Below are 23,835 nucleotides of genomic sequence, written 5' to 3'. Positions count from 1 at the left end.
CATCAAGGTTTTCCTCCTGCAAGACAGGAAACAATCGCCGAAATCTGCTTGAACCCTACCCCCTCAGAGTGGGAAACTTATTTCTAATAGACGTTTAAACAAACAGATAGTGACCCCGACCATATTTGTCATGCATGAAGCTTTGCAAGAGATATCTCCACATATCACAAATAGTCATCAATATGAGCCCAGGGAACATAAAGGGTTCGTACACACCTGGTTCTTGAAATGTGTTCTATTGGTTAGAGTGGAAAAACCAAAAAACCGGTCTGTGTCGGACTGGATTGGACTGATTTTACTTGTTTTGAATCGGTTCGATTCGAGACCGGTTTATAGAATGTGAAAATCGACCGGTTTTGGTTTTAAGATTTTTCAGACCGGATCAGTTAATAAAAAATATATATAAAAAATAATATTTGTATTATTGTATATATAAGTTTTATACAAAATATTATATATATATATATATTAATATATATAAGTTTTATATATTATGTGTAATTATAAATTTTTATGTGAAATTTTTATATATAATATATATAATTATATATATTCATATATGAAATAATTTATTATTATAATTTATAAATTATTATATAAAATGTTAATACTAAATCACTAAAAGTTTATAACTAATATTAATAATCTAATATAGACTAATGACTATAGTTATACTTATAATTAATACTATAAGTTTTTACTAATAGTTTATAACTAATATTAATATATAATTTATAACTATACCAATAGTCTAATATTAATATTATTATATAGTATAATATATTAATAAAAGTATAAAACATTTTTTTTTTATTTTATAAAAAAATTTTTAATGATAAATTGTGAAATTTATATTTTAAAAAAATTAAAAAATTAGACCGAAAATCAGTAAAATTAGAAATATAAATTTAGAAGGATAACTAATACTAATCGATTTTAGAAAATATAAAATTAGTATATACCGATTGCTTCCTAAATTTTATTCAAAACCGAATCAAATCAGATCGATTACACAGCATTGGTTATCCCTGTAGAATGCATGAAAAAGATGGTTGCTTTTACCTACAGACCAAGTCGAATCCGAAGTAAACGATATAAATATTCCCGAAGAGTACTTTGTGAGAATAGAGTCTCAGTTTCAGCTTGAACAAACGACCGTGTTATTCCGGCACTTCAACGAAGAAGACGCTTGCTTTTACCAACAAACCAAGTCGAATCCGAAGTAAACGATATAAATATTCCCGAAGAGTACTTTGTGAGAATATAGTCTCAGTTTCAGCTTGAACAAACGACCGTGTTATTTCGGCACTTCAACGGAGAAGACAACGGGGGCTTCAGAACAGGCGCCGATGGAAGACGCCGGAGTACGTAACCACGGGAGTTGGGGGAGCTGAATGGACTGGTCTAAACTTACACGCATCGGGATTCATTTTTTCTTTTTAAAAAATTAACCCCATTTTACTAGTCTAATGACGTGGCAGAGTCACGTCGGCGTGTAAGAAAGTGCCTGTGAAATGGCCGTGGAAGTATAAACGCAGTCCATCTAAATCTAGCGTTAAGAACAAAACAAATTATCCGATCTGAGTCTGAAATTCTCTTTACCTTCAAGGCTTCAATGCCTAGAATCTGAACATTTGCTACTGAAGAAGCTCTCTCATTTGTATTCATTCTCTGTGGCACTTCGTGGGTTCAACAATTATGGCCGATGTCACGATGAGCAATGTGGTTGGGCTTCAAATTTAAAAATTTTCAGTGATTGATCGTTTGATACTAATTCATAGCTTTTCGGATGCGCATGAAACCAAATTTTTTACTGGTTGTATGATCCAATAGATTTGTGTGCTCCTTCTGAAGCCAGTATATATTGATCTTCTTATTAGTTCTCAAGAAACCCCAGTTATGTTTGCTAGCATTTGTTTCCAGACCGGGCAGCACCTTGTACCCATCGAACACTAGCTTAACACTCTGAATTGAAGAGCTGAAAACACCGATTGTTTCATTTGATAATCTCAATCTTTTACATTTTGAATGGAAACCAAAGTTATTTTCGATGGCATGTTTTGCCATTCAACATAGCCACAGTATAGAGATTAGAAGGCAGAGGATCTTCATGTCTCAGGCCTATACTTCCTTCAAAACATTCCACCAGATTCCAAAGCGACTGGGTAATTGAGAGAGAAGTTATACAAGCTTTTAACCCATTCAACAAGTACACGAATACTAGGATTAGGAACGAGCAGTCAGGAAATAGAATAAATTTCTAATTCACATGGTCCTAACCTTTTGTTGGATCAACTTTGATTATGCGCCTAGCAGTACACCGCTATCCTTCTTAACCAATTTTTGTGCAACCAATATGTACTCGCCTATTTTCAGCTTTCTCTTTATCTTTCTTATGCTTGTAGGAGCAGTCTTATGGTGAAACGAATGATGCTCAGAAAAATGTATTTGATTTAGGAGCTTTTGTTGGGGACTTGACTATCGAGGAGGATGTGAGCAGGTATAATCGGTTGCATGAATTAGTGTTACTTGTGCATTATTTGGAAATTATTGATCAGATATCTTGTCTCAGCACATTGATGAGTTTACAAATAGATTATGTGCATTATTTTATTTTTATACAATGTCAGTTTTCATGAGCTTCTAGTCGAAATATGGAATCTTGAGAAGACATTTGGTTGCCATGTTATGCAGTGATGACATATCATTGGAAGGCCTACAACAAGAGCTAGAAGAATGTAAAAATGATGATGTAAGTAATTTCATTATCATTTTTTTTGGACTCTGGATGTCCCTTCGCAAATAGCAATGCATTTACCAATGTTTCTTTAAGATGCAACTATTTTTTAATTGTATTTATTTATTTTTTCTCCTTGTACTTTTTGTTTTTTAACTTAATTTTGTTTTGTTTACTAGAAAATGTTTTCTTATGTTCTTTTTATAGGTTTATATAATCATGTTCCCTCCCCATGTATTTGGTCTCTTTAACATCATAGGTAGTTGCAAACATACTATCGAAAGGTGCGAAATTAAGGGAGTATACAAAGGGAGTCGAGAACAATTTACGGCAAGTCGAATTTGATTCTATTCAGGTTTGTGCTTACTGAAAGAAATACTTCACCTCATCGTTATTTGATTTATAAATTTGTATCTTCTGGGCTTTGCTTGACGGCAGTCTGACAATTGCCTTATATAGCGCATACTACCATGGTGTTCACTGCATAAAGCGGATGCTTTGTTGCAATAAATCCTTTAATTCTCTGTTTACTAAAGATGGTGCAAAGAGTATTCTCTTTTATCTTAGGAGGTCAGCTCCTTCAAAATAGTCTGATTTCCACTTCTTTATCAGATAATTTTGTTCAAAGACTTTGGGAGTGTAGCATTACATCCCTATATAGATTTTCTTCTTAAGAGACATATTTTTTGCTAGAGAGGCACTTTCTTATTGGATGGCTAATTAATGCACTTTCCAAGTCAAGGTAACACAAGGGAACTCCTAGCGCGGAACTCCTAGCGCAGAGCCGAACATTGGGTGTCCAAGTCCATAACTCAACCTAGTCCCCCATCTTTCAATCATTGTACATGAGGCACTTTCTCATTTCATTAGAGTTTGCAAAATAACCCTTACCTTTTATGTCGGCTCTACTTGAGCTACTTATATGACAGACAAGAAGAGTTTTTAACTAGCCTGAATGTAAGGTGATAATAATTGGGTGGGGGAACTTGGTTCCTATGGGCTACGGAGCATAGCTTCAATGTTAAATACTTTTTAAGAGGATAGCGTTGATAACATGTACATTTTGATTATAAAAAAACATGGACTTTAGTTGGTTTTATCCTTTGAGAATTTTGCTTGGATGTCACAAAAGCTCTCAATTCTGCAGCCAATTAGACTTCAAAGAATTTTGCTGTTTTTTCTCCTTCTTGCTAGTTGGGTGTATCTTTTTGTGCACTTGAGTTGTGCCCCTCCTCGATCTTAATAAAATTTGTACTACTTTAAAAAAAAAAAAAATGTACTTCATTTATCGTTCATGAAGCTTTGGCCATTACACTTGCATTTTCAGAGCTCCTAAGTTTTAGTTGGAGACTCATTGTTGATGTTGCAGGCTATCTCGTATTATGTATATGTGGAACTGCGTACAAACATGTATATGCACATCAATCAAGAGTAAAATATTTTGGACCTGTTGGAATGGTTGTCATCCTTACTGTATTGCTCATCACAACACTATACAAATTAGATGATTAGACTTTAAACATGTAGTGTGATTTGTTTTCAATCATTGTAAAGTTTTGTGTAGCAGAGATACTATTCCTTTTTGAGTACTTATTTTAGAAGGTTCACTTTTCTTGACTGCTCTGGTCCTTCTATATTTCCTCCATTGCAGGATTATATACAAGAAAGCAATAATTTAGTGTCTCTTCACGATCAAATTCGTGAATGTGACAGCATCTTGTCACAGATGGAAACTCTCCTTGGTGGATTTCAGGTATGTTGGCTAGTGTTTTAAATTTCATATCGTACTGGCCGGTAGGGCCGAAATTTTTCGTTTCGGCCATCTGGCCGGTACAGGTACTATACCTGTTTCATACCGGCCAAAATGCCGGTACCTCAATTTCGGCCTGTACCGGCCTATATTTCGGCCTTTTTTTTTTTTTTTTTTTTTTTTTTTTTTTTTTTTTTTTTTTTCAAACTACAAACTTATTTTTTAATCCCCAATTCAGACTAGACTATTTATAATTTATATATATATATGTATTTGTATATAATTTATTTATATATAGACTATTATTTTGGAATATAATTTTTATATATATTTATATATATAATTTATTTATAGATCGACTATCCTGAAACGTTATCCCGAAACGCTATCCCGAAACGGTACCGGTACCGAAATATTTCGTTCCAGTGCCTTGACCGGTACGGCGTCCGGTACAGTATTCAAAACATTGATGTTGGCCCTTTCTTGGCAGTGAGCTAATGAAAACTTGCATGCAGCTTCTTCAGTGAGACTGTTTTTATATAATATATGTTAGATATTTTTTAAAACTAATGAAAGGCTTGTTAAGCATATTTGTCTGAATGTGAGATTGTGAGTTCAAGACACATTGTCTTAGCATGTAACTTACCAATCATAAAAGGGAAGAAAAGAACTCATTGGCTATCCTACCTATTTCAACAAGATTATAACATTGCTATGCAAAACTTTCCTTATTATGATTTTGTTTGCAGTGCTACTATATTTTTTTTTTATAAATAAGTGATCGTATTAATAGAATAGACATAACCCAAGTACACAAGATGATATACAAGAGAAAACACCTATTTAGGAAGGAGAAAAGGAAATAAGAAAATCATGCAGGTCTAAATCATTAAATCTATAGCTATGGCCCATAGGAAAAATGTTCTAACAAAAAAAGATCTAAGATCCTCAAATGATTGCTCCTTGTCTTTGAATGCAAATAGGAACCATCTTCCACACAGCTTTGATTTGTGGAATACCTCCTAGATTTGTCCAACAAGCCAAGAGCGCCTCCACTGTGGCGGACATAACCCACACTACCTCTAATCTGCTGAACACCTTAACCCGTAACGCTCTAGCAACATCACAATGCAGTAGAAGATGATCAATAGTTTCGCCGCTCTTCTTGCACATGCAACACCAATCTATTATGATCACTCTACATCTTCGCAAATTATCCGTCGTCAAGATCTTTCCTAGTGAAGTTGTCCAAGCAAAGAAAGTCGCTTTGGGAGGTGCCTTATTACGCCAGATCCTCTTCCATGGAAATTGAGTGTTCTGCACCTGTATGAGAAACTTATAGAACAATCGAACCGAGAACGTGCCTTTACTTTTCGGTACCCACCACAACTTATCATTTCCTTAGATGCTCGATTTCACAGAATACAGAAATCGAAAGAACTCCTCAAAATTACCAACTTCTCAATCTTGAGCTGCCCTACTAAAGATTATGTTTCACTGTATTTGATCCCCAACTATCACCATAAAATCAGCCACCGAAGCTTTTTTCTCACATGCCATCCTGAATACTGAAGGGAATAAATCTTTTAGTGTATTATTTCCACACCATACGTCGCTCCAGAATTTTTAGAACCATCTCCCAACACAAGTCTAGTGTGACGAGAGAACACCTCCCATCCCCGACTAATATGCTTCCAAATCCCCACGCCGTGAGGCCCATTTACCTTTTTACTATACTAACCCCCCCCCCCCCCCCACTTCCATATCTATAATCAATCACCGACTTCCATGGAGCTTCCGGTTCCGTGTTATATCGCCACAACCATTTCCCAAGTAATGCCCTATTGAAAGTCTTTAGATTTCTAATACCCAACCCTCCCATGGAAAGTGAGGAACATACCTTAGTTCATTTGACTAGATGGAATTTAAAATCATCCCCCATGCCACTCCAAAGGAAGTCCCTGTACAGTTTCTCAATCCGGATTGCCACACTTGCTAGAATTGGAAATAGAGATGTTCCTCCATTGTTCTGATTAAAACCTCTCCCTTCAAACACAGCCTCCCACAGTGCCTCCACCAACCTCCATCCTTGACCCTCCTTCTCCTCAGGTATAAATATAAAACTACGCCTGCTACCACTACCATACTCTACAATCGCCATGTATCGACTGTGAATATTTGAACATCTTTGCGCAATGAAGCTGGGATGTCCTTCCCTTGCCATGGTGTAAAAGTCCTTTCTTCCTTCCTTTTGACACTGCTCCAAGGATTTAGCAACCCATTGCTCCATGGGCAGCCCCTACTTCAACTCCTTCACCACCTTCTAGCTTTTCTCAGTAATACACAGAGAACTTCCTACCTTCGATATTGAAAAAACCTTGGATTCTATCACCACATGTTTAAGGAATTCCATCTTGACCACCTATAACCTCTAACAACAATCACACTCTCACCGATGTAATTACCAGACCGTCGCCGGATAAAGAACTATCATTTTTCAAACTCGGGGTTTTTCTTGATTTTACGTCTCACCATTGTCATCCACTTAACATCATATATTTCAAGCAATAAAGGAGATGGGTGCTTTTGATCAAACACTCGTTTGACTCATACCCAAAATGTATTCCAAACAATAATTAGGCATATGAGGTACCAATCAACTTATTATTTATGTGTGGAGTTAATCTTCATGGTAAATGCTTGTAACCCATTGCCTTATCAATGGGGATAAGACCCAACTTCTTTTACAGTCGTACTATGCCCATGAAGCCCAAGAGCAGACTAGTGCATGAGCTGTTTATCTCTAGGTTCCTTCCCACAATAGTTTATGGATATCCTAAATATTTAGATAGCACTACTTGGATCCCACACCCAGCATCTTATACGAGTAAAGATTTTTTTTTTTAATTAATTTTTATGTCGAGGATCCTCTCCAAGGTAGGGTCCTTCGGACCCATCCCTGCAGAATAAACCCGGTCCTTTGCACTACACCCTCAGAAGTTTTCCTACACGGAACTAGTTAAATCGTTGGCTTTTCACCAGGGGGTGTGGCCTCAAAGGATTGTTTGCATCTATGAGGTGTTGAACCTTGGACCTTGAAGGGAGTGATACCTCAAGACCAAGGCTTTCACCACTTGGGCCAACCCCTTGGGGTTAGATATGAGTAAAGAACTAATAATTAGTAACTGGAGGAATATACGAAATATACATTTTAGAAACTCTTATTGCTTTTTGCAAGTGGACTATTCACAGGCTGTGAAAAAGAAAACATGGATAGTAGGCACCAGCTTCATTTTGCTGTTGCTTAAAGGATATGTTGGAGGGCGTGGTCATTTGTTTCCGACAACCATTGTGAACAATGATAGTTGTTTTGTTTTAGCTGTAAGATGTGTAACTAAAATGCCATGAAAAAGCTTTTGATGCATTTCAAATAATATACACTCTCTGTTTACATGTTGTTTTGGATTGATTCTTTCAGCATGATTTGTTATTATAATGTTTTGTTTCATATCCATTGCTATTCTTGCATTATATTTATTTCATTGAATCCTGAGCACTTGGGTTTGTTTCTTTCACTTTTCAATGGTGGTGTTCATGGACGTTTTATTGTCTAGGCTGAAATCGGTTCCATAAGTTCAGACATAAAAACCCTCCAGGAGAAGTCTATGGATATGGGTCTGAAGCTTAAGAATCGTAAGGTATTATTGTTTATATGTGAAGCTATGACTTATTGTTTAGTTGGAGTTTCAATTTTGAGAATCACAAGAACATGGCTTGTGGATCATATCAGATCTTAGTGATGCTTTCATCTAGTTACTTGTCCATGTAAACCGTTTGATCCAAGATATCTTGTGTGGAAGGAAAAGTGAACCAATTTAGTTAGACAATAAACGCAAGAGTAGAAAAAAAACTCTACTCATGTAAAGTTCCATTTAGGTATAATTTGTGCTTTTTCTTAGATACTCAAATCCCGAATCTTGGTAATGAAGCAGGCAGAATAATGATTCTTCAATTGGTGCATTGTTTTATAACCTGTTTGGATTGCATTCTCTTTATAATCTTAGTATTTATAAACCATTCCTTTTTTCTCATGTGCTATAAGTAAAATGATTGTTTTCTGTTCTTTGAACAGGTAGCTGAATCAAAATTGGCAAAATTTGTTGAAGACATTATAGTTCCTCCACGGATGGTTGACATAATTGTTGATGGAGAGGTATCACTGGTTTCTGTATGACAATTTTTTTTCCGTTCTTGTTATAATTGATATTGTTCCTTCTTAGTGTTAGTTTTGGGACTTCTCATAGTCATCCAAAAACTACTCTTTTTAACCGTCCTTGTCTTTTCCCAAATCAAGGAGTTTCATTGATTAACCTATCAAAAAAGATTATCAGGACTTGGTTACTATTAATGTGTAGGAAGTGAATTATGGAACAAATATTGATGAAGGTGATTTGAGAGCATTCTACACCTGTGCTGTCCATTTTGTTGCTGTTAACATACTTGCAATGGAATTTTTGTCCAGGTCAATGATGAATACATGAGAACTCTTGAGATTCTAAGTAAGAAGCTGAAGTTTGTAGAAGTGGATCCTATGGTCAAGGCTTCAAAAGCTCTAAAAGATGTTCAACCTGAGCTAGAAAAACTACGGCAGAAAGCAGTTTCAAAGGTTATTGACTAGGATTTCCTGATGCATAGGCTGATGATAATTAATTATTTCCCTTTATTATATACACTGTACATCTCTACAATATTACTAAGACTAGTTTGATTCCCTTTACAACATCATGCATATCATATACACGAATCTGTAATTGCTTTGCTGTTTTCACCCATGGAGATATTTATATATGGATGATACCTTGTTTATACTGGTTAGTATTAATTTCTAATAGCTAGTCATTATAACTTCAAGAGGAGATAAATAGAATAACCATCCTTAGTAACAAAGTCTTGAGTCTTAGAGTCCTTGGCGAACCCAAAGCTTTGTTGACATGTAGAGTTTTTGACCCTATCATGTTGTCTATTTCAATCATATTGTCCACTTCTAACATATGTTGGAAAATACTACAATTTGACATTTTGGTTATTGGTATGTAGGTTTGATACTCGAGCATAATTACATCGAAAAAGAGTACAATTGCATCAACTTTTAATCTAGCATTTTATTTTGTCCTCTAGCACAGAAGTTGAAGACTGAGGTAATGTGCTAAGACCAAAGATTGCCATGAGGATAGGAATTAAGGACTCTCTTGAACACCTTTTCTCCTGTTTAGTTGCAGGTGTCCGTAAACCTAGGAAAAATGTCACACATTTAATGGGCATTAGACATATAAATTGTAAAGTATTGGGGCCGAATGCTTAATGAATCAAATTTTAACAGTTTCCATTTTCTGCCATATTATCAGTGGATTAATGATCACATATGAAATCTTTATACTGTACCGATCTTTCCGCAGGTCTTTGACTTCATTGTTCAGAAGCTTTATGCATTGAGAAAGCCCAAAACAAATATCCAGATCCTTCAACAGAGTGTTCTTCTAAAGTACAAGTAAGTAGTGTCTAAATCACTTTCTTAGTTCTTACATTTTCTCTCCGTACATTTTCTCTCAACGATGGAAAACAAACACTTGTTCTTTCAACTGAGTTTGGGTGGTCTGTGACGATGTTACACGACTGGGTTCTGGGTGTTGGTGTGCTTAGAATGGGTTTTTCAAAAGACATTGCAATAGAATCAAATTTTTTTTCACTTGTGAAGGAGGGGGGTCTCTTGGTTATTACAGAGAGAAGCTGAAGGGTGGTGTCAAAGTTGGTTATGGTACTCCCAACGGTGCAATGGCTGGCAAAGGCCTTGGAAGCTTGCATGAAGTAAGAGAATAGAGATTTCTTCACCATAGTCGATGAAGGTAGTCACAGTTTTATAGCACAACGTTGTTCAAATGGTCGAGGCCGCTATATCGCGGTGGCGGAATATGGTGGTGGTGGTAGGAGGAACTTTATATTCGTTCTTGAGGAGGAAGGCAGAGGGTGGAAAAGGATGGGGGAGGCTTTGTGGGAGTTTATTCACGACGGGAGGATCACTTACAGTGACGGAGTAATGAAGAGATCACAAGTGGCAAAGGTCCAGCCACAACCTCACTCCTATAGGGAGGCGCTGATGGTGGAGCAACCCAGTGAATTTTGAAAAGGGGACGACAGCATCGAAGGGCAGAGAGGTACTGCTACTAGGAAGGGAAACAGACATGGCTCTGATAGAGATTTTTGTCTAGTACAGTGGCAGGGTGGCGGTGGCAGACCTGCAGGTGGCGTGGCAGAGGGGGAAGTCCTTAGTACACTTTCAGTTGAGTACTTTACAAAATAAGGTGGATTGGCTTATAAGGGAGGAGGTGGGCTTGGAAAGAAGTGGGCCTTGTGTGGGTTTGAGTGTGGGATCAGATCAGTGTAACAAGGGCCTAGGCCTGTTAACTCAGGGCCCCAGCCAATTGGGCGCTGTAAGGCCCTAGTTAGTTGGGCCTAAGCCCGTTAGCTCAAGGCCTCGTCCAGTGGGGAAAAAAGGGGAAACCTCAATTGTTGTAAGGCCCCAGTCAGTTGGGCTTAAGTCCGTTAGCTCAAGGCCTCAGCCTGTCGGGCCTCTTCCAGTTTGGAGGATTTGTAAAGGGGGAGTGACCGTTGGCCCACCACCAACGGAAACCCCGCAACCTTGCCGAAGAAACCATCGGGTGCATCGCGACAAGCTACAGTACCATAGATGGTGGTCCAGAAAGTCTCGACATTCGCATTCCCTGTTTATTGTGGCCAGAAAACGCCAATAAACACCCTGGAAGCACCACTTTCTTAGGTGGAGACCCTACATCAACCTGAGGAGCTTCTCGAGTTGCCGTCGGAAGGAGGGGCCGAGATGAGGATGGATTTCATTGAGGATAGTGTCAAGGTTGTCGTAGAGGGGCTATCTCATATGCTCAACCCCATTGGTGGTAGTGATGTGGTGATGGTTCCTGAAACACAAATAATAACTCCAATCTCTGGCAATGATGTGGAGTTCAATATGGGTACTGTGGTCGAATAGGAGGGTAGAAATCTGATTTTTTTTTTTTGGGGGGGGGGGGGGGGAGGAGGAAGGGATGTCATCGAATTCACAGTGGGTTTCTAGAGAAGGGAAGCCCATTCCTCTAAATTGTATGTTACCAAATGAGTTCAATGTGTTTGACTGGGTACTCCGAAAGGTAAAGGAAATTCAACACTATGTGAGAATGGAGTGTGTGGGTTTTGAGGAACAGTTTATGGCTCTTCTCACTGCCATAGAGGTGGATCACTCTCAGTCTAACAAATCTAGAACCAAGAAACAGTGGGAGCTTAAGAGACTTAATGGTCGTTGAACTATGAGGGCAACTCAAGCCGTGATAGATCCAAAGGGAAGGGGATTGTATCTCCTTTATGAAGCTGAAAGTCGTGTCTTGGAACGTCCTCAGATTGAATGAGGCAAATTAGCGTCTTCGCATAAAAACTTGCTTCGGGAATAGAGGGCGGACACAGTATGTTTACAAGAAACCAAGATAAAATTGGTGTCCAGGAAAACAGTGCGAAGTGTTTGGAGCTGTCCTTATGCAGATTGGGTCTATCTGGCATCGAATGGGGGTTCGGGTGAAATTTTAGTGATGTGTGATAGAAGGGTGGTCAAGAAAATGGAGGATTTTTTAGGGAGTACACTATGGCTTGTTCCTTTAAAACTGTGGAAGATAATTTCTTGTGGGCTTTTGCAGTTATATATGGACCGAATGTTGACAGTATCAGAAGAATATTATGGGAAGAACTTGCTGGAATACATAGCTGGTGGGACCTCCCTTGGTGCATAGATGGAGATTTTAACGTCATAAGGTTCCCTAGTGAAAGATCCGGAGACAGCCGGTTGCGCCCAGCCATGACAGAATTTTCAACATGTATTTTTTACTTGAACCTGGTGGATCTTCCCTCTTATGGGGGGCCCCTTTACTTGGTCCAATAATCAGACGTGGTCTCAGTTGGACAGATTCCTAATCTCATCGAATTGGGAAATTCATTACCCGAAGGTGTGTCAAAAGAGGTTGTCTCACCTTTGCTCGGATCGTTTTTCCATCTTGTTGGATGGTGGTGGCATCCAAGGTGGGCGCTGATATTTTAAGTTCGAAAACATATGACTTAAAAGTGAAAGCTTTGTGGACAGGGTAAGACAATGGTAGTCATCTTATTAGTTTCATGGTACCCCCTCCTACAATCTTGTAGGCAAACTAAAAGCTTTAAAGAATTATATAAAGCTTTGGAACTCTCAATTCTTTTGGAGACATAGGGAGGAGTGAAAGAAAACCATGGTGGAGGAGGTACAAGACTTCAAGAGGATGCTTAAGGATAGAGTCCTCTGCCTAGAAGAATTATCGCGAAAGGCAAAGCTAGCTTCAGAGTTGGAAAGAGTAATTTCTCTAAAGGAGATCTCTTGGTGTCAGAAGTCAAGAGCATAATGGTTGAAAGAAGGGGACTGAAGCACAAAATTCTTCCATAGAGTAGCTAATTCTCATAGGAGAAATAATACCATTGAGATGTTGAATATCAATGGTATAGACTGCATGGAGGCTTCTGTGATTCGGGATCATGTGGTGGATTTCTTTGAACAGTTGTTTACAGAATGAGAGGGGTGAAGGCCATTGGGCCAAAGCTTGATGGACTCTATTTTGACTCTATTGAGCCACATACATCATCTTGGTTGGAGAAATCTTTTGAGGAAGTGGAGGTTTATCATGTAGTAAGAAGAATGGTTAAAGACAAAGCACCAGGTCCAGACTGCTTTTCGATGGGATTTTTTCAAACATGTTGGGAGGTAGTGAAGAGGATATAATGAACATGTTTCAGGAATTTTTCTCAAATGGGAAGTTCGAGAAAGGCCTAAATGCTACTTTTATTGCATTGGCCCCGAAGAAGATCGAAGCATCGGAGGTGAAAGATTATAATCCCATTAGCCTCATTAATGGGGTATACAAAATTATCTCCAAGGTGCTCACAAACAGGTTAAGGGAGGCCTTGGGTAAGATAATATCCTGGATTCAGTCCTTATAGCCAATGAATGCCTAGATAGCAGATTAAAGTCTAGTATCGCAGGGATTATATGTAAACTAGATATGGAAAAAGGCATATGATCATGTAAACTGGGAATACTTCTTTATTTGTTAATGAGATGTGGTTTTGGGGTGAGATGGTGTAAGTGGATCAGATGGTGCATCTCAACGGCAATGTTCTCAGTTTTGATTAATGGCAGCTCATCTGGCTTCTTCAGTAGTTCTCGTGGCCTAAGACAAGGAGATCCGTTGTCCCCACTTCTCTTTGTTATCATCATGGAGGCCCTTGGTAGGATGCTATCGGCTGTGGTTAGTAATGGTTTTGTGGTTGGATTTTCGGTAGGTGATCCTAATCGGAGCCTTATTACTATTTCTCATTTATTATTAGCAGACGACACACTAATTTTCTACGAGGCAGATCAAAACCAGCTAAGGGCACTGAAGGCACTTTTACTATGCTTCGAAGCAGCGTTAGGCCTGAGAGTGAACTTCGATAAATCAGAGTTAGTGCCAGTTGGGAATGTCAGCAACACTCGGCAATTGGCTAGCACACTTGGGTGTAAGGTCGCTTCTCTTCCCATGAAATATTTGGGATTGCTGTTAGGGTTGCCTCACAGGCTTTATCAATTTGGGATACAGTTATCGAGAAGATAGAACGAAGATTAACAGGGTGGAAGAGATTGTACTTGTCGAAAGGAGGCCGGGTGACTCTAATCAAGAGTATTCTCTAGGTTACCAACTTATTTTCTGTCTTTATTTCCAATTTCAGCTTGTGTGGCGGCACGGATTGAAAAACTCCATCGTGATTTCTTATGGAGCGAGATGGGGGATGAACTCAAATTTCATCTAATCAGTTGGGACAAGGTGTGTAGGCCAATTTATTCAGGTGGGTTGGGGATAAAAAATATGAGAACTTTCAATCGAGCCCTACTTGAGAAATGGCTATGGAGATATAATATGGAACCGGAAGCCCTATGGAAATTGGTGGTTGATTGCAAATACAGAAGCTTGTGGGGAGGTTGGTGTACTAGAGAGGTGAACGGGGCCTATGGAGTGGGGGTTTGGAAGCACATTAGATGAGGGTGGGGGTGTTTACTCGCCATACTAAATTTGTGTTGGGTGCGGGTACTTGGATAAAATTTTGGAGGGACATATGGTGTGGGAAGGAGGCTCTAAAGGATTCTTTTCCATTCGTTTTCCGGGTGGCATGTGATTAAGAAGCTTTAGTGACGAACCTCATGGATTGATTAGGGGACCAAGTCCAATAGAACATCACCTTCCAAGATTGGGAAGTAGACAGTTTTGATGCTTTTTTCAGCCTAGTGTATTCCGTGAAGTTGAATGGACTACGAGCCAATAAGCTATGGTGGACACCTGCAGGTAAGGGGCATTCTCGGTTTGATCCTTCTATAAGTCCCTTACACATTTACCGAATACTCAATTCCCATGGAGAAGACTTTGGAGAATAAGGTGCCCCCCAAAGCACTCCTTCACTTGGACAGTTGCCCTAGGCAAGATTCTGACAACCGATAATCTGAGGAAACGTCAAGTCGTTATTTTAGATTAGTGTTGTATGTGCAAGAAATCTGGCTAGACAGTGGATCTTCTCTTGCTACATTGCGAGACAGCTAGAGCCTTGTGGATTGAAGTGTTTAGCCAAGTAGAGTTAAATTGGGTAATGTCTGCCACAGTTGTTGAGTTATTGGCCAGCTGGACATTTCCAGGAGGTGCTCCACAAATCAAAGCCGTGTGGAAGATAGTCTCTATCTGCATTATGTGGTGCATATGGCAAGAGCGTAACGATCAGACATTTGAAGATAAGGAGCGGACACTAGAGAAACTTCGATCTTTATTTTTCCGTACTTTATTTCTATGGGCCATAGCTATAGACTTTAATGGCCTAAATTTACATGATTTTCTTGTTTCCACTACTGCGACTTAGATAAGTCTTATCTCTTGTATACCATCTTGTGTACTTGGGCTATGCCTATCATTATCAATAATATCGTTTACTTATAAAAAAAAAAAAAAACTTTCTTAGTTCTTATGTCACAACAGGATAATTTGACAATGGTTTATCATATAATTATTCTGCATTCATCTGATACTTTTTCTTTTTGGTTTTTTCTTTCCATGGGTTTACATTATTATAGCTAACCTGTTAGTTATTCAATTGCTTCTAGATTATATATTCATCTTGTAGGACATGGCAATGTGCCGTGTTTGATCTTTCTGTGATATATTTTTAGTATCTGGCTTGTGAGTTTTATCCTAGGTAAATAGTGAGGTTTTTTACTATATTTGACTTGCAGCTGTAACTTCTTTCTATTGCTGCAACTTTCTTATTTTGTTTACTATTGTACTATGAAGTTTCTTGAGATACATTCATTTCCATTCACCATTAACTCTTATGATATGAGTTCTTCCCAAACACACGTGTGCTGTACTTTTTTGAACCTGTTCGGGAACAACTACACCATATCTTAATTGTCTCTTCTGAGTTGCCAATTAGAAAGACTTTGACTCCACATACATTAGAGCAGTTATGTGTGTGCAATTTTTTATAAGAGGTTGGGGGTGTGGGGACTTGATCTCCGAACATCCCTCGTGAGAGAGGGGAAGCAAAGGCCATCAGATTGGAAGGCCATTAACTTTAGGTGTATATCCCATCCCTTTCACTTGATCATTTTTTTTTTATAGGTAATCAAAAATTTTATTCAAAATTCTTGATCATGAGGTTGAGAGCTTATCTTATACTGTTATTATTTGAGCTGGTCATTTAGCTGTTCTAAGAAAGTTAGTTCTTGATGATTGCATGTTTTTCTGTTCGTCCATTAGGTTCATTCAGGTATCAGTACCAATTTAGCCCACATTTTCTTTTCTACCTTTATTATATATTATATAATCACTGTTTTTTTTTTTGGGTAGGGAAGGGGGTTTAATCATGGGTGTTTCATAGTATTATATGGAACGTGGCAATGATGGTATGCTGTGTACTATTCTACCTTTATATATTCTATGTAGGTATGTTGTTTCCTTTCTCAAAGAACATGGCAATGAAGTATATACCGAGGTCCGAGGAGCATACATTGACACAATGAACAAGGTTAATGCTAATGAATCATCTCTCTTTTAAACTAGCATTGTTCAGATGAGGACTTAAATGCTCACTTACCCAATTCTATCTTTATGAGGACTTGGCAGTGGTCATTTGCTTTAAACTGTTTGTTACCTTGGAAGTTCCTAATGGTGGATGTACTTCGGATATTCAATTTTTTCTACGGAATTTTTACTATATTACACCTAAGCTCTCCTAATCACTCTGAACTTTTCTAGCACATTTTGATAGCTAATCAAGTTGTGCATGTCTTAAAAGGATCACGGTAATTTTTTCATGCAGATGCCATGGCATTGATATTTTTGTTGAGTATTGAGTGCAGCTACATGCTTTTCAGGTCTTAAGTGCACATTTCCGCGCTTATATTCTGGCTCTGGAGAAACTACAGTTGGATATAGCAACATCAAGTGATTTGATTGGTGTGGAGGCAAGAAGCACTGGTCTTTTTTTAAGAGGAAGGGAACCCCTAAAGAACCGGTCTGCGATTTTTGCTTTGGGGGAGAGGATAAAAATTTTGAAGGTTTTTTTTTTTTTTTCAATATATACTTTTAATTCTTTTCCCTGGCAGCTGTGAACAGGGTTTGATTTGTTAATTCCTGTGGAAGTAATGCATGTAGCTTCTCTTGGCAACCCCACACTTATATTTCAATTTCAACTCTTTGGGCATTGATCTCTTTCCTTTATGAAAATTTTATTCTGTAGATTGACAATAATTAGTTGCTTCCTTTATATAATGTAATTTCATCCACACATTAAAATTCCTAGTAGCTAAATTTTACATTGTAATGCTTAAGGGAATGATTCAAACATACTTCCAGCGTATTTAAGTTTCCTTCTTTTTCCAAAAAATTCCTTTATTTATTAAAAGATTTATATTAGTATTCCGTGCAAGTGAATTCAACTCAAGTTCAATTTTTTTATTAGCATTACAGTTTCTAGTGACTTGTTCAAAACTCTTAGACAGATGCATTATATTCTTTACATGAGTTGTGGAAAAGTCAGTTGTGCTCTAGTGTACCTGTAACTTTTCACTTATTCAACCAATTGTCTTCTATATAGAGATATTTTGAGTTGGACCTTTTTCACTAGATTTCTTGTATTTTTTGGTTTTATTTTATTTTTATTGGTATAGATTGCATATATATGGATCCTGTATCTAAAGAATTGAACTATTTTTATCTGGTTAAATATTTATTGCTCAATTGGATCTAGAGATATGTGTACGTTAGCGATTTCTTCATTGAGCATCTTAGGAATTTGCGGTTGGTTGGAGATTGGACTATTTTGGACAAATATTCCTCCTCCTCAGCTGCTGGATTCTTGGACCTTAGTGATCAGATGATGAATTTCATTTTTCCTTATTGCAGTTAATTAAAAACATCAGAGGATGAAAAATTGTAAAAGAGGATTACAATCATCAGAGGATTAAAAACATGTAGAAACTTACTAAGTCTCTGCACTTCTTGATTAGTTTTGTTAAAAGAATAATTTAAAGTATAACTTTTGTTCTAAAAGAACTAGTTTATATGGTTCAATTTTGGGTTACATTTTTGGAACTTGTGTCTTATCCTTTTTCTTATATTTCATACTCTCATTTGTTTTTTTTTTTTTTGTTATAATTTTCAATTTTAAAAATGCATCTAAGACAGTTGTGGTAGACACTGTTACTTAATTGCTTTCTGATGCCATGGTTTGAAATTATCAGGAAATTGATGAACCTGCTTTAATTCCTCATATAGCGGAAGCCAGCTCCAGCAAGTATCCTTATGAGATGCTCTTCAGGAGTTTGCACAAGCTGCTTATGGATACTGCTACTTCTGAGTACCGTGGAGTTTGCTCGTCCCATTTATACTGTTTTCCAAATGATCACGAATTCTAATCCTCTCATGATAAACATTTTGACATTTTTGTGTCTTGTCTACAGGTATCATTTCTGTGATGATTTCTTTGTTGAGGAATCCATGTTTTATGAGATTTTTGCAGGTAATTTATGAAATGAGTTCCAGTGGTTCTTATCACGTTCTATTAGAATTATTTATTAAAAAACACTGGAGACCATGACGTGTATGTGTTTAATTAAAAAAAAAACATAGTTAAAAAAGAACATGCATTGAAGGCATTTTTCTTATATTTGTTGTCCGAAAGCAAATAAGATAGATTGGTGATTTTTCACATTGTCTTTGAGATTATCAGGTCCATTCGCTGTCATTGATGAGCATTTCAATTCAATACTTCCAAATTGTTATGATGCTATTGGCTTAATGCTAATGATTCGGATAATACATCAACACCAGGTAGTGATCCAAACTCTAATTATTATTATTAGTATTATTATTGTTGTTGTTGTTGTTGTTGTTGTTGTTGCTGTTGTTATTGTTGTTGCTGTTGTTCTTCTTCTTCTCCTTCTTAAGTGAAGAACAATTATCAAGATGTTTAAGGGATTCAGAATTTGTTGCCTATTGTACTTGTTCGTTACCGGTGCTGTGTCATGCCTTCTGTACAGTAGATGCTGAGTTCTTCTTCTTCTTATTGTTATTATTAAGTGAAGAATAAGTATCAAGATGTTTAAGGGATTCTGAATTTGTTGCCTAATGTACTTGTTCTTTACCAGTGCTGTGTCATTGTATGATGTTTGCCTTTTGTACTGTAGAGGCCTAGGCACATCTGTGTATGTGCATTCTTTATGGTGTACTTCAGAAGTTGACTAGTTGATTTTCATTGCTGCTCTATCTGATGTTTCAGTTGCTTGCCAGTCAATTATCTAGGTTTCTGCATCGCCATGGCATTGCTATTCTTCATCCGATTGAGTTATTATTTGCTTGTATAATAGTTGGATTATATGTTACACTGAAGTTTCAAATCACGTATAACATTAGAATATCTTTAAGAAATTTTCATATACACGTTAATGCTTCTATCCAAGGAAACAAAAATCCTTTTAAGCATCCATCTGATGTTGGTATGTAGATTACAGGGGCGATTGAATCCCTTATCCTCGTTCAAGCACTTGTTTTTGCAAAAAACTTACAAATCCTGTGGGAAATGATGCTTGAAATAAGTGTGGGCTGTGATTGATTTCAGAGTGTGCACTCAAATATTGGAAAGGCAAATATATTTTAAGTGATTTTTTTCTGCATACTATCCTATTCAAACATATTTCTGCCAGTCTTAGAAATAGTACTTTTGATTTTAGCGGAGTGTCAAATACAATTATCATTATCATTACTCAAACTGTGTTGAATAGTGATACTGTTTGTGGTTAATTTGCTTACTGACATTGTTTTCCTTCTCAGCTCATTATGTCACGGCGACGGATTCCATGCTTGGATTTATATCTAGACAAGGTCACTGTCTTTTAATATGAATATCATGTTTATCTTTTGAGCTTCCTTGTGATGCTACACAGTTCGGCCTGTAGATACATTTGCACAATATTTGTAACTAGGAAGAGGCTGCCCTGATACTTGAAAAGGAGCAATATAACTAGGAAAGTGGTCAAGGACCAAAACATTGAAATAATTTTTTCTTCTCACCAGTTAATTTCTCCATTTTTATGGTCATTAGCTTTTATTTTATTTTTTTCCCATCAGAGATAAATTAGATAAATTCTCCTGTGCACATAAAAGAGCATACCAGATATGAAAGAAGAGGAAGAAAATATGGTTCTTGAATTGACATTTTCTTTGCCAATGAACTCTACCTAAGTAAGGACCTAATGTTGTAGGGTGAAGACCTATTGGCTGCATTTATAAATTACACGGACAGAGGTATAAATGAGAACCAATGTCTTCTTTGCCTCCTTGTCTACCTTTATTTGTCCTGGCAATGCTTCTAAACAAGTTAGAAAACCTCCTTTCCATAGCCAGCTCAAAAAAACATCTCTTCCTATCGCTGCACTACCAGGTGACCTTATTGGTCTATATCCTTACGTGTACCACTTTAGGCCATTTGGATCTAATGGCTCACTTCAGATTTTTCCGGCCACCAAACTTTGGATTCAAAAACAGGGAGTTCTTCATGGAATTGGCAGTATGATGTTGTCATACTTGCATAATACTTTTTAGTTTGATTCCAACCATTTGGGGAGTATTCTTGTTGCTCTCTGTGACTTGCCAATTTTCCTCAATGTTTTTCGTGTTGACTCTATTATCCATTGTCTAGAATGGCTATTTACTAAATCTAAGATTCTTTAATGTTAAGTCTTCAATATGGACAAGCATAAGGGGACACCAAGAAAAGTAAAGGAGGTTCTGCAAAATGGGACGGGAGTAGAAAATTGTTGAAATTCTTTTGGTTTGTGTCTTGGTTCTTTCCTCACCACAAATTAAAATGCTGACCTATTCTGAACTAAACTTGAGCAGGTCAATATATCCCTATGGCCCCGTTTCAAGATGGTATTTGACATGCATCTCAATAGCCTGCGCAATGCAAATGTTAGGACATTATGGGAAGATGATGTTCACCCTCACTATGTCATGAGGCGTTATGCTGAATTTACAGCTTCACTAATCCGCCTCAATGTTGAATATGGAGACGGGCAGGTTAGCACCGAGAACTGAAGTCGTGAAATATATATATATATGTTTAGTTTTATGATGAGATCGGCTTCTAAAACATGTTATTCCTCAACATTGCAGCTTGAATTGAATTTGGAAAGACTGAGAATGGCAGTTGATGACTTGCTTATCAAGCTTGGAAAAATTTTCCCGAAAACAAAACTACAAATTGTGTTTCTGATTAACAACTACGATATGATAATTTCTGTTTTGAAGGTAAGTATTACCATCTCATTTTGTACTGGAAAATGAAATCTACATAATGGTAAAGGTGGTGGTTTTGGCATGTCATAGGAAGAAAATTTTCTATGACAAATTTTCTTTCCAATAATGTTCTTGGGCAAGTTTGCTTCCATTATAATGCCTTTTGGATGGACAGCATATTCGCTCCTATATGTTTCTCAATAAATTTGCAATGTCGTCGGGCTGTAAGTCACTGTGAATTTTATTATGTTGGTTGGATTTCAGGAAGCTAGTCCAGATGTTGGGAAAATTCAAATGCACTTTGAGGAACTGCTGAAGAGCAACACTGCGTTATTTGTGGTAATTGTCTACCAATAGCTTTTAGACAATGTTTAGATGCAAAAGGAAAACTTCGTTATTGATCTTGAAAGAATTGTAATTAAGATAGCCAGCGAAACTTCCTTTTTTGTTTTTGTTGTGTATGGTTATTGTTAAAACATATTGGGAAGCCATGCTGTTGATATAATTACTTTTACAAACTAAATATTTTTTCTAATTCAATGATGACTGCCTATGTACTGTTTGTAGTGTTCTAAGACATTAGGGAGTGTCCCCATCTCCTTGCAACCTTTGTCTTGATTCCTGTCTCAACAGACGGTTGATATTTTCAACATAATCCTCTTTTAGAATATTGTATTGCTTGAAACACTAAAAACAAAATTGATGTGTTGCATCAGTGGCAAGAACTGCTTCCTTGACTGATCCCCTCAGGTAGCTCCTTGGGAAGTGGGAACTAGTTGATATGTGCAAAATGTGCTGACAGCTGACATAAAGTTTGAAAACAATAAAATGCCTATTCTGGAGCTCTCTTTTGTTTAGGCCTTTCTGCCCTTATGCCTTTTTCTGCCTTTCGCCTTTTTTTGTTTGCATTTTTTATTTAATTTGTGTTTCTCCTTGCAGGAAGAGCTGCTACTAGAGCATTTCAGTGATTTAATAAAGTTTGTAAAGACCCGAGCCTGTAAGTATTTAGAATGAACTGATGCAATGTATCTATAGCTTATTATGTCTATTTAAAGGAAATGAACTAGGTGTTTCTCTTGTATACGTCCTGTGCACCTGTGCTTTTGCCTATTTATATTAATATAATTTTTACTTGTAAAAAAAAAATGTTCATTTAAAGGAAATGGATTTAATTTTGCAAGTTGTTAACTTGTTATCAGCGGAGGACCCAAGTTCTGGTTCTGAGAAAGCCATAGCTGTGGGGGAAGTTGAGCTACTTGCGAAGGACTTTGGAAGTAGATGGAAAGCTGCAATAGAGCTGATGCATAAAGATGTCATAACTTCTTTCAGCAACTTACTGTGTGGCATGGAGATTTTGAGGGCTGCGTTGACTCAGCTGCTGCTCTATTATACGAGGCTCACGGATTGCATAAAGAGGATTGTTGGTGGGTCCTCGCTGAACAAGGATCTGGTGTCCATATCTTCAATCATGTATGAAATTAGGAAATACTCCAGGACCTTCTAATTCCCCATTGTTCAGGCTGTACGTGTTTTGATAATCCCATCGAATTTGGATGGTCAATTTTTTAGGATTAAAAATATTTAAATTTGGGTTAATAATATTTCTTCTGATCTGCAACAAATATTATATAAATGAGATGGTACGTACGATCCCTCTTTTTTTTTTTTTTTTTGAAAAAAAAAAAGTACATGTATTTATATACACATGGAATAGGAAGCCCTACATTTTGAATTTTCCAATCCCGTTTTAGAAGGTTCTCTCTCTCGCGCGCGCGCGCGAAAAGGTACGCACACTCGTGCATGTAAAGCAAACAGATATAACTCTGGTCTGGACTCTTATGTATTCGGCTAGTGCAAACGAGGCATTGTGTAAAGGAAAATTACCGGGCCTTCTGATTACGTCAATTGTATTTTGTCCGTGTGACGACCGCCGATGTTTGTCATGTATTAATGTAGAACATCTTGTCATGTAGCCTTGGGATGGATTCGTACGTAGTTTGATATTTGTACTGAAATACACGACATGCGCGCGCGCGCACACAAATAACTATTAAGCAATATTTGGGTATTTCACATGACCTTTCCACACTAACGTGGAGATCGGTAGTTGTCATCGGACCAAAAGTTACTATATTATATTAGAAAAATTTTTCTTATCAGTCACTATTTACTACTTTACATCTCACATGTTATGTATTATATTTAGTTTTGCTCATAAGATGCCATATACCATTTAGTGGTATATTGTTTGAGAAATTCTATTTACAGTCCTGAATAAAGAACTGTGTATGCAATCTCGATAAATAGGGGTAAAAGTGAAAAAAAAAACATCATTTTAAAAAAAATATTATTGTAATTTTAATTTTTTTTAAATATAATTATATGTACTT

The 23,835-nt window shown here is 37.2% G+C and overlaps 1 protein-coding gene across 4 annotated transcripts; it reads left to right on the top strand.

Moving 5' to 3' along the window:
* The first annotated feature begins 1,024 nt into the window (after positions 1-1,024).
* Positions 1,025-23,606, top strand: LOC121252521 (vacuolar protein sorting-associated protein 52 A-like). 4 transcript variants are annotated; one of them, XM_041152217.1, is made up of 21 exons: positions 1,025-1,725; positions 2,412-2,500; positions 2,695-2,752; positions 2,997-3,092; positions 4,389-4,490; positions 8,102-8,185; positions 8,620-8,700; positions 9,010-9,153; positions 9,944-10,035; positions 16,592-16,673; positions 17,023-17,205; positions 18,391-18,506; positions 18,610-18,668; positions 18,879-18,979; positions 19,979-20,029; positions 21,047-21,226; positions 21,323-21,457; positions 21,710-21,784; positions 22,385-22,442; positions 22,645-22,915; positions 23,197-23,606. In XM_041152217.1, exons 1-21 carry the CDS (start codon positions 1,699-1,701, stop codon positions 23,249-23,251), a joined length of 2,139 nt encoding a protein of 712 aa, XP_041008151.1. In that variant the 5' UTR covers positions 1,025-1,698; the 3' UTR covers positions 23,252-23,606. The 4 variants fall into 4 exon arrangements, 3 of the variants coding, with proteins under 3 accessions (XP_041008151.1, XP_041008150.1, XP_041008152.1); XM_041152216.1 differs by having other exon boundaries at positions 2,406-2,500; XR_005938231.1 differs by having other exon boundaries at positions 1,026-1,725; positions 2,406-2,500; positions 22,645-23,085.
* Positions 23,607-23,835: the final 229 nt, after the last annotated feature.

The sequence above is a fragment of the Juglans microcarpa x Juglans regia genome, chromosome 2S (assembly GCF_004785595.1).
Source record: "Juglans microcarpa x Juglans regia isolate MS1-56 chromosome 2S, Jm3101_v1.0, whole genome shotgun sequence".
NCBI classification, from domain to species: Eukaryota; Viridiplantae; Streptophyta; class Magnoliopsida; order Fagales; family Juglandaceae; genus Juglans; species Juglans microcarpa x Juglans regia.
Note: the sequence above shows the minus strand (reverse complement) of the source record. Positions and strands in the feature narration are given on the sequence as shown.